The 10,760-nt window shown below is 32.8% G+C and overlaps 3 protein-coding genes across 3 annotated transcripts; 2 read left to right on the forward strand and 1 right to left on the reverse strand.

Moving 5' to 3' along the window:
- Positions 1 to 389: 389 nt before the first annotated feature.
- colt (carnitine/acylcarnitine carrier protein colt, mitochondrial) lies at positions 390 to 8,934 on the reverse strand. The gene is made up of 6 exons (XM_070645806.1): positions 8,599 to 8,934; positions 8,420 to 8,540; positions 8,331 to 8,351; positions 7,971 to 8,264; positions 786 to 1,094; positions 390 to 722 (listed from the first exon to the last, which is right to left on the reverse strand). The coding sequence occupies exons 1-6, from the start codon at positions 8,695 to 8,697 to the stop codon at positions 652 to 654; spliced, it is 915 nt and encodes a 304-aa protein (XP_070501907.1). The 5' UTR covers positions 8,698 to 8,934; the 3' UTR covers positions 390 to 651.
- On the forward strand, positions 1,461 to 7,932 carry LOC139094673 (toll-like receptor 3). Its single transcript, XM_070645804.1, has 4 exons — positions 1,461 to 1,526; positions 5,562 to 5,741; positions 5,886 to 6,048; positions 6,153 to 7,932. Exons 1-4 carry the CDS (start codon positions 1,479 to 1,481, stop codon positions 7,820 to 7,822), a joined length of 2,061 nt encoding a protein of 686 aa, XP_070501905.1. The 5' UTR covers positions 1,461 to 1,478; the 3' UTR covers positions 7,823 to 7,932.
- A 265-nt stretch (positions 8,935 to 9,199) lies between the features above and the next one.
- On the forward strand, positions 9,200 to 10,760 carry Gmd (GDP-mannose 4,6 dehydratase). The gene is made up of 2 exons (XM_070645544.1): positions 9,200 to 9,379; positions 9,453 to 10,760. The coding sequence occupies exons 1-2, from the start codon at positions 9,311 to 9,313 to the stop codon at positions 10,470 to 10,472; spliced, it is 1,089 nt and encodes a 362-aa protein (XP_070501645.1). The 5' UTR covers positions 9,200 to 9,310; the 3' UTR covers positions 10,473 to 10,760.

Below are 10,760 nucleotides of genomic sequence, written 5' to 3' on the forward strand. Positions count from 1 at the left end.
GATTTATTTGACCTAATTTAAAATGACTGCTTCTCTTTCAGTGTCATTTTCTTTCAGGATATCAAGTTTGATGAATATTGCCATGAATTTGAATTTTAACGGTTTTTCAAATTTTGAAAGCTTTCAAACAATTTTCAAATTTTCAAAAAGCCGTTATTTTTGAATTATTTTAATTGACAATCTGGTTTTCAACTTTAACACAGCGGATTGCTTCGACACTTGTCTGGTGTTCAACTTTAAAGTAAGCGAAACGGTTCTTGAAATTGAAACCAGAAGCTGCAGACAAAATATTAATGATGCGCCAAACTTCAATTTTTAATGAGTTCTGAAAGCAATTCTAAGGATATACTTAATATGCCAAAAAATATTGAAATAAAATTCCAAAACAATTTATAAACTCTAAAAAATGCAATTTAACTTTATTCTGTCTTTATCAGTATGGATACTATAACATATTGAAGTAACACTTTGTGTGCAATTTTAATAAAGGCAGTGATTCTTTTAAAAAATTCAATTTTTAACCTTATCACCAAATTAATGAATGTCGTAGGAATTAGAAGATAATAAAATCATAACAAATTGTCGATTGCCAATTATTAATATCTGTTGGAAGTCTCATAGCGCATGGTTTTGAGTCTTAAATCGCATATCTTACAAGTTTGGTGCAACGTTGTTCAAAAATCTCATACATAATTCAAGTCCGATGAAGCATGCAGCATTGGCTGTTAGAATTAGATAATAATTATATTAGAATAATATTAAGGCATAAAAATAATTTTAATTACCTGGAACTGCTCTTGCCATAACAGGCGCAAATCCTTTGTACAATGCCATTGGTCCCTCATTCTTCATCAATTGCCTGAATACATCTCCCATTCCTGTATACATGCCTTCCGGTGCAGTCTGTAATCTACTCTTAAGTACATCTTGAGGCATACCAACACTCCAGTTAGCAACACCAGCCATTCCACCTGCAAAGATTGTTCCCAAGAATTCTCTAGTCGGCGTCAACTTCTCTCCTTCTGGAACTGTCTCAGCTACCTTCTTCTTAATAAATTCGTATGTCAAGAAATACATTCCTGATGCTGGCATGTCTGTAATTTGATAAAAAGAAAAGATTCATAAGTAAATAAATGTTTATCGACGGGAATCAAAGGATTGTAAAGTCGCTCATGCATTCTCACTTCCAGCAATCTCTCTGCGACCTAAAGTACGATATTTTGATATCAACATGGAATTGTGAGAGTCAGAGAATGAGAGCAACAAATGTCCATTTCATAAATGATATCATGTGACTTAGAGTCATGCAAATGCCTTCAAAAATCATTTCATATTGTGATAAGTCACTGAGTTCAGCCCATATTATATGCTCAACATCCGTTTCCGAGATTATTCTTTACACATTTTGCTGCTCTGAATGCTCAGTTTATCATTAACTTTCAGTGAATAAAGATTTAATTGTTTTAAAGCAAAGAGACATGAAGATTCTCTTATGGATAAACATCATCTTGTTGATGCTGTTGATTGTAAGTTTGATTAGGATGGGAAATTGACAATAAAATGAGGAAAATTGTGGAAATTTTAATGAAATTGGAAGTATTCTCGGATAAACTGCCTATTTAAGGCTAGATCTGCAATGTCTAGTCAATTATGCTATATGTTAAGCATTTAAATACCTAAAAATCATTAAAAATCATCATTTAATGATAAAAAGCATCAAAATCGTGTAATTTCACTAGAAATCGTTCCAGCTGTAATAGTATTATGCTTATAGTAAAATGAGGAATTCTGATAAAGGCTTCCTTCAAATTATCAGAAAAAAATACAACAACGAAAACAATAAACTCAGAAAATAAGCATTTAAAAAATTTTGTAATGAGATTCCGAAAATAAAAAATTTAATGACTTAATAGTTAGTTCTAAATCAGGAACTGGGAAAATTTTAGAATCACTGACGTGATTGTCTGACTAGTCAATTTAAATTAATATTATGCAATTGATTGGAACCTCCGAAAAATGCTAATAAAAATATGATTTCATTTGATTGGCAGTATCTTAATAAGTAAGCAGTTCCAGAATCATCCAAAATAACTGTTGAGAATTGAATTATAGACTTTGAATATCCATTTTCCCACGCTTGCAATTTGATCATTTAAAAGAAATAACAAAATAGATTATATAAATTAGGAGCTGTACACTGTTGTTCTGTTAGAGATTAATGCCTGAATTTACATAATAATATCTATCAGGTAATTAATCAGTAAAATTGTTATGTAATAGTTTTGAGCAAGCTATAACCTCGCTACATTTTAATAAGCTACTCTATTTGTGAGATTATTAGAATGCATCTAGGTAATGTTCATCAATTATAGAGGAGGAGACGATTAAGAACCTGAAAATTCAAATGACAAATACCTCTTGTCAATCCCGAGCGGCACAATGCGGCGTACCGCATGCTTAGTCGTAAAATTGAGTTAAAATCAGCCATTATGGTGCCATCAGGCAACATTGCTTCTTACAGTTAAGTCGATTACTTAGTGAATACTGTGTGATGTTCAGGAATAGTATTTATCCAGACATTCACCAAAAAAGCCATTAAATTTCAATGGTTCCTAATTTTTGTCCTAATTACTTCTATACCACAGCATGCTGTTCTTCAATCTTAGCATTCACCTTCAAGAGTTCCTTTCGACTTTCAACTTATTCTCGATTATTCCCAAACTAATTTGCAAAAAAAGTCGAAAAAGCAATTTTCACAGGCAGTGCAAATTGAAATATCCCCGAATCAACCAATTTGTCTTGCCCTTTACATTTTTTATTCCGCAAACAAATTGCTATGATTGATCAAAACAGAAGGATGACGAAAGATAATTGATAGTTATATCCAGAAAGCATGTGATTATACTTTCAAGATATTTGGTTTATGACTGGAAATCCCTGAATCATCCCGTGCTCCAAAAATCATCCGGGAAAGTTCGCATGCGATTTTACTTTGAAATGATTATCATATTTAAAATAAACATATGATGATGCTTATGATGTTAAGCACGTGAAAAGAAATTTGTCTGATGTCATATATTGGTTCCAAAATGAAGAGTATAAGAGCCTTGCTTTCATTTTTGAGAGAAAGTGATTAAAGGTCAGGTCTAAGGATCGAGCAGAACAATAGAAAATCCATTGTTCAAATCTCATTCACCTCCTTTCTTCCGGAACGAGCATTTGTCAGTGGTGAGCAACCTTTTCTATGTCGCGGCACAACTTGGTTGATAAGTCATGACCGAAATTGCACGCAGCATGCGGTTCAAGACTATTTCAAAGAAATCAGCGGCACACAGGTTGTCCATCACTGTATTAAGTGAACATCCTCATAAAAACTATTAATAAATGACCATCAATCCATTAATGCCATTTTTACATCAGGTTATACACATAAGACCACCATAAATATTTAAATCAGATACATAAACAGGCTCCAAAAACACGTGTAAAATGTAAGTCTGAAGATGAGAAGTTCATTCTGCTTACAATTTGATAAATTGTAGCTAAATATGCAAAAAAATGCTTTAAGTATTGAGCATTAATATTAATGACTGTTATTATTTGCTAACGAACTGCTTGAAACATATATTCTTTTACACCTAGCAAGTAAGAATTAATTTTTACGACAATACGTATTCACGAGACAGCATGAAAATAACTCGATAGTTAGGCAAGAATTAATTAATATTTACAACTACTCGAGATCGGTAGAGCTTAATGTTATTCCAGTTTGCATTACACAGCACTTTTTACGAATCAATTATCGGCAAGTGAATGAAGAAGAAATGTTAGTACTGACCTATGACTCATTTTTATGGTTGTGATACCTAATTTGCGTCATAGAACAACAAGAAGAAATTCTATTGCCGTTGTTATGTCTGTTTATTTTTAAATCTGTTTTGATAGATCTGTCTACTTGATGTTAATCTGTTTGTCTTACTGCCTATACAGAGTTGAGAAATAACTAATTTGTTTTGCTATACAGTCTTCATTCTGAGAAACTCCTACACAGGTGCTTTAGTTTGGATTGTGATGGAGTTTTTAGTCGATGTACGGGCACTGACCCCCTGAATATGAGTAACTAATGATAATGCCATAGCAAAGAGTTCAGGTTAGACTAACTCAGACTAACAGCTCTGCAATCTTCTTGAACATTAATTCTTCCTTCATCTCATTGAATTTCATTCATCAGCATTGCCGTTCGGACAATTATGTAACTATATTCGCCTTCTTATGCAACAAGTCTCAACGTTTACAGTACAAAGAATAGAATCTATATTATAAACACCCAATTCCTTTGCTGATACAAGAACGGAAGCCATGTGAAGCCAAAAATTTAAGGGTAACAGGGGGAATGTGGGTGTAATGTGATGCCACATGAAGCTATGTGAAGCTGAAAATTCTGAAGATGGGGCGCCACGGGCGCTCCCGATACTCTAGTTTAATAATATTGATAGGCTTAGAGATGTCAAGTCGAAATGTCTACTTACAAGTATAAAAAACATTAAAGTCTCGTGAAATAAGATCACGAAATTCGCATCACAAATCTATTATTATTAACAGACGTCAGAGTATCAATGAAATTTGTGTAGTGACAAAACAGGAGGTCGCACGTCACCTTTACTAAATTATAATAACCAATTTATTCAAAGTTAGCAATTACATTTAAATTTAATAAATAACAATCTATAAAGCTGGGTACGGCTTCTGTAATTTACTGTTCAAAGTGTAAATTAATAAAGTCACTTTTGATGACAATTGTCAGTAAATTATAATTAAGCTATATGATACTTATTTACGTTCAAATGACTAAGTTAATATTGAAATTGATAGCTGTTCCATAAATTTTAAAGATTTTTGGTGTGAACAAAAACAGTAAATGTATAAGTCATATCTGGATATCATATCCTTGGTTGGATTTATTCTAGAACAGTGTTGTCTTTTCCTATCTAAATACACTTCTGCTTTACCGTCTTAACAATTAGATACTTCAAAATCTCGTGATTAGCATCAAAATCACGTTAGCAAGCACAATATGATACCCGAAAAAGACTTAACGATAAATGAAAAATTACATCTAACTGACAAAGGGTTACGACACCAATATTACTTACATTTGTAAATTACCGGTAAATGAATTAGTTTTGTACAGATTCTGATAAAATTGATTATCTCAAATAAATTAGCTTTCGTATCGAAGATTTCTACATATTCTTATTAATGATAATTAGACATGCAAGTAGATTTAATACGAATTGAGAAGAAAAGCACTAATAACAATGAATTATCATCAAATTCAATCAAATGTTATTGAAACGACGTAAATACTTTATTTTGTTGTATCAATTAATGCATAATAGCAGGGAATAAGCTTACAGAGTATGAATTATTATTCCTGCTAATCAATTAAGGGCTACTCCGCCCTGTAATATTTCAAAATTTTGTAATCATACGTTGTGCATTAATAAATCCATAAAAAAATTATCAGGAAAATAACTTAATTAAAAATTTGTTATTTACAGCAATTGATACGCGGGGATAAATGGGAAGATGTCAATATGATATGTCCGCATCATTGTGTATGTCAATATGCTCATCGTATGGATCTTCCGATTGCTAAATGGGTTCATTCTGTCGAGACTCGACAGCGAAAAGGACATGAATTTACGGATTTTGAGGAACATCAAGAACTCAATAATGAGGTAAGTGCAGGAATCATACAAAGCGTCGAGTCATTGTTTACAGGTTTTCATATCATTTGTTCTACATTACACCTGCTTTTAATTAAAATCTACCTTATAGGAAGTGAGAACAATGATATTTATAGATTAAAATCTAATTTGTAGGTCAACTTTGATGATGAAATATCACCTCAAAATAATGAGTTGTTAAAATTCACAATGTGTTTACTGCCATCGAATATTGAACCAAAGGATTTAATTGCATCATTGCCCCATGATGTTGAGGCATTAGTTGTATTATCGACAGAGAATAGGAAGAACATGTCAGGTAATTAATGCAAATTAAAGTTCAATTTTAATTTACATTCATCATACTTTTCATGATTATTGCATTTCTAAACTATAATTTCGTTTTCTTCTTCCTACTAATAGTGCTGATGAGTGACTTCAATCAACTGTTTGATTTGAAAACTTTAGAAATTCGAGGATCGAAAAATAACAACTTTACTTTGATATTCGATGAGCCAATAGCATGGATAAATCATTTAAACATTGATTCCATCAATATAGAAGCAGCAGACACGATGAGATTCAGACCAAATCTTGAGGAAATTGATCCGTCAGAAAATTTCAATTATATTCCCAATAGTGAGCGTCTAGACTACAATATTTCATTCCAAACGTCTGAAGAGTTAAAGGAAGTGGAAATTGTACCTTATGAAGTCTACAAAATGGAAAAACTTACAGCGGAACTGAGATTAAGGACAATTTCATTCTACGGCTGGGATAATCTCAAGGTTCTTCGTATCAAAGGCTGTGATATGGATGAACTGTTTTGGGAAATGTTTGACGGATTGACAAATCTCGAGCACTTATCTCTTGAAGATAACGGAATCAAGGACATACCGCCGTTTACATTTTATGGAACTCCAAATATCAAGTCACTATCAGTATCGCATAATGAAATTTTGGATTTGGGCTATCGTTCACTTGCTGGATTGTTGGAACTCCAGTTACTTGATTTAAGCTACAATAATATTGGAAAACTATCTGAGCATACATTTCCTCCATTCCCAAAACTTGAAATTGTGGATTTACGTGCAAATCCAATTAATAATCTATTCTCGGCTATTTTCGGCGTCATGAATAGAACGGAAGTGCTTTACATTGGAGATGACAATATTCCGTTAGAACTGAATACAGAAAAGCCGTTCGAAGACCTTAACTCACTTATTTATCTGGAAATCCCCAATCTATACGTAACACAGCTTGATGAAAATATTTTCTCATCATTGCAAAACCTAGAAATTCTCAAAATTAAAAGTGGAAATATTCCATTCATCGAGTTTGATACGTTCTCAAAGCTACTGAACTTGAAAGAATTGCATATGAGTAAATGCCAAATCCAGGAAATGTCAATGGACACATTTTTCGGCGCGAAAAAATTAGAAATTGTTGATTTATCCTATAATCAATTAAAAACAATTCCCCAAGGCTTGTTTGATGATCAGCATGATTTAAAGGAAATCTATTTGAACGATAATCAATTAACAACACTTCCGAAAGACATATTCAAATTAAATTCTCTAAAAATGATTCAATTGCTTAATAATCCTTGGGATTGTACTTGCGATATGAGAGATTGGCGTCAGGGATTAAGTAACAAAATTAGGGCACATAAAATTGAGAATAAATGTTCTGATAAGGCTTCTAAGCACAGTAAGTTCAACTGTGAGAGCACATCAATGCAAACATACAAATTTGATCATAAACTGTCACCAAAATGTGCTACGCCGGTTAATTTAAAAGACAAAAGTGTATTTTATGCATTAAGGCGCGCCTTACGCTGTGCGATTCCGATTAAAGTTCAAAATACTACGATAAAACCAGAATCCCGAGTAAAAAAGATAAACATCAAGCAAAAGTATGAAAAGCACGTGAATGAAATAAAGAAGAAGAAGCAACAAGTCGGCCACAGAAATACACTCGAATATCAACTCTTTCATCGTAGAAATTACGAAAACATGCGAGTTAGACACAACAATGTCTATGACATGAATCGTATCGACAGAGATAACCATATTTCCAACAATATATTGTAAACTTGTTGCTTACATAATATTCAAGGCACTAGCAATATCTAATTGTTTTAATATCAGCTTAAATGGATTCAGTAGCTCTTAAGGTTTAATTTTTTGTGTAATTCATGACTCGAAAGAAATTTAATAAAGATAAAATATTAAAACTTACCTCTTAATAGAGTTGCCAATGATCCCTTATAGATACTTCTAATGCCACCTTCTTTGTACAATTGCTTGGCACAATCAATCATTCCTTTATACTTTTGTTCACCACCACTGCCTTGTTGGACTTGCAACAAGCACTTTATACGCTCACCAGGAGCCATAACAGTGGTTGTAAATATTCCTGAGAATGCACCGGCCATGAACAGCCTTGTATTGTCCAATGGCTTGTCATCTTGCTGTAGCAATTTCTTTCCGACACCGAAGCCGAAAAAGCTAATTGCAAAAATAGGTGCAACTCCTATGAATTAGAATTAATACAAATGAGACATTCAGTGAAACTTAGAGAGATGTTAAAACTACTTACCAGCAATTGGTGCACTCATTCCTAAAAGTTACAGAAGATCAGAAATTGATTATGCAAATCTGGATGTTGAAAATTTCACATGAAATTACCTTTGTACAATCCACGAACTCCTTCCTTTTGGATTGTTTTTGATGCACAATCCATCATTCCACTGTAGGTTGAATTGGTCTGTAATCGCACTTTGATGGTATCAAATGGATGTCCAACAATCTAAAAGGAAACAAAATTTAATATCAGAAATTTCTCACCGGATTTTAGTTAAGCTTACCACAGTACATATTCCACCAAATCCTCCACTAATAAAGTACTTAATTGGTGATTGATTGTTGGCAGGAGCTTGTGTTTCAACTGATTTATCTTCAGACATTTTCTTTGACTTTGGGATTTATGTAAACAACCTTTGAACTTTCGGTGAATTTCACTTAAAATGATGATGATATGCCGGAATTTTAATAGCGATGATGATGACTTGACCAACGATATTAATTAGAGGAATCTTAGAACGTATATCCTCTAATTATGTTATGATGTGGCAGAATTAGGTAAACTTTCTTTTTTTAGGAATTCTTGTTTTGAAAGTTGAAGAAACTTGCAACACAAAAAAAGCACTTTTTGAATAACGGCTCAAAAATATTTGAATTTTTTTGGGTTCTACACAACATTTTTCAAAATAAAAGTTTCTAACGTTTTTTTTCGCTAATTTTTTTCTAACCATGTGTCAGACTAGTTAGTCATGTGGCAAGAAACAGATTAGACATAAACTTTTCTCAAAACGCAATGAATATTGACAGAGATTAATTTACCAACTGAGCAAAAATACACAATTGGATGTCCCCCTGTTGCTTTATCTTTGTAAATAAATAGGCAAACAAAACAAAACAACTTCCCATTTTCGACTTACGTGTTATCGGTTCCGCGACTTTTTTTACTTCATACGTGTCTTTTATCAAACTTTTATATCACTAATCTATTATTTGACAATGTTGCCTGTATCGTCAGATGGAAATGTAGCCAGGAAAGTTGCATTAATTACAGGAATTACAGGACAAGTAAGTAATTTGTTTATTGACGTACAATTACCGGTGATTATAATTTAATTATTTTTATTCAATTATCTTTCAGGATGGATCATATCTTGCAGAATTTTTACTTCAGAAAGGATATGAAGTTCATGGAATTATTAGAAGAAGTTCCAGTTTCAATACACACAGAATAGAACATTTATATCAAAATCCATATTCACATACAGAAGGTGCATCCTTTAAACTTCATTATGGTGATATGACTGATAGTTCATGCTTAGTTAAAATCATTGTTCAAGTTAAGCCAACGGAAATTTACAATCTTGCTGCTCAATCTCATGTCAAAATCTCATTTGACCTAAGTGAATATACAGCTGAAGTGGATGGTGTAGGAACTTTACGTTTATTGGATGCAATTAGAACTTGTGGATTGGATCAACAAGTTAGATTTTATCAAGCATCAACATCAGAACTGTATGGAAAAGTTGTAGAAACGCCACAAACTGAAAAGACACCATTTTATCCAAGAAGTCCATATGCAGTTGCAAAGTTATATGGCTACTGGATCATTATCAATTATCGTGAAGCTTACGGTATGTATGCATGTAATGGCATTTTATTTAATCATGAGTCACCAAGGAGAGGAGAAAATTTTGTCACAAGAAAAATCACCAGATCAGTAGCTAAAATTTCATTAAATCAACAAGAATTCTTGGAACTTGGTAATCTTGATTCAAAACGTGATTGGGGTCATGCAAAGGACTACGTAGAAGCTATGTGGATGATGTTACAGCAAGATAAACCAGAAGACTTTGTAATTGCTACAGGAGAAACTCGCAGTGTACGCGAGTTTGTTGAAGCTTCATTTAAACACATTGGAAAAGAAATTGAATGGCGTGGTAGTGGAGTCGATGAAGTTGGCGTCGAAAAAGGAACTGATGTCGTTCGTGTCAAAGTCAATCCAAAGTATTTTAGGCCAACTGAAGTTGATTTACTTCTCGGTGATTCAACAAAAGCCAGAACAATGCTTGGTTGGAAGCCAAAATGTGGTTTTGATGAGCTAGTCAAAGACATGATGGAATCAGATATCGCACTGATGAAAAAGAATCCATTAGCATAATTTTTTTACTATAGCCGCGGCACATCATTCCAGAATTTACCGTTATGATCACGGTTCACTTTCCTGTTTTGATTTAATTCGCAGAAATTTACATTTTATTTTATTTTTTTGTACTAATCACAAAATAATATTCTAGCTTTATGAGACTACAAAATGAGTATATGATTTCTGTAATCGTGTTGTGTCGCAAAACTTCATGTAAGGTATTTTTATTCAGATTTTAATATGACTTTTATTTACAAATTATGAATTTATCAAGTAAAATAATAAAAATATTGCCTAAATCAA

Source organism: Chironomus tepperi, unplaced genomic scaffold (assembly GCF_022539635.2).
Source record: "Chironomus tepperi strain 1889 unplaced genomic scaffold, CSIRO-AGI_Ctep_v1 contig_354, whole genome shotgun sequence".
NCBI classification, from domain to species: domain Eukaryota; kingdom Metazoa; phylum Arthropoda; class Insecta; order Diptera; family Chironomidae; genus Chironomus; species Chironomus tepperi.

Coding starts and splice junctions, on each gene's coding strand:
- LOC139094673 (XM_070645804.1), top strand. CDS start 1,479: ATGAAGATTCTCTTATGGATAAACATCATCTTGTTGATGCTGTTGATT. Junction 1,527..5,561: donor TCTTGTTGATGCTGTTGATT/GTAAGTTTGATT, acceptor TGTTATTTACAG/CAATTGATACGCGGGGATAA. Junction 5,742..5,885: donor ATCAAGAACTCAATAATGAG/GTAAGTGCAGGA, acceptor TCTAATTTGTAG/GTCAACTTTGATGATGAAAT.
- colt (XM_070645806.1), bottom strand. CDS start 8,697: ATGTCTGAAGATAAATCAGTTGAAACACAAGCTCCTGCCAACAATCAA. Junction 8,352..8,419: donor AGTTCGTGGATTGTACAAAG/GTAATTTCATGT, acceptor TGTAACTTTTAG/GAATGAGTGCACCAATTGCT. Junction 1,095..7,970: donor ATTGGCAACTCTATTAAGAG/GTAAGTTTTAAT, acceptor ATCAAATTACAG/ACATGCCAGCATCAGGAATG.
- Gmd (XM_070645544.1), top strand. CDS start 9,311: ATGTTGCCTGTATCGTCAGATGGAAATGTAGCCAGGAAAGTTGCATTA. Junction 9,380..9,452: donor TTACAGGAATTACAGGACAA/GTAAGTAATTTG, acceptor ATTATCTTTCAG/GATGGATCATATCTTGCAGA.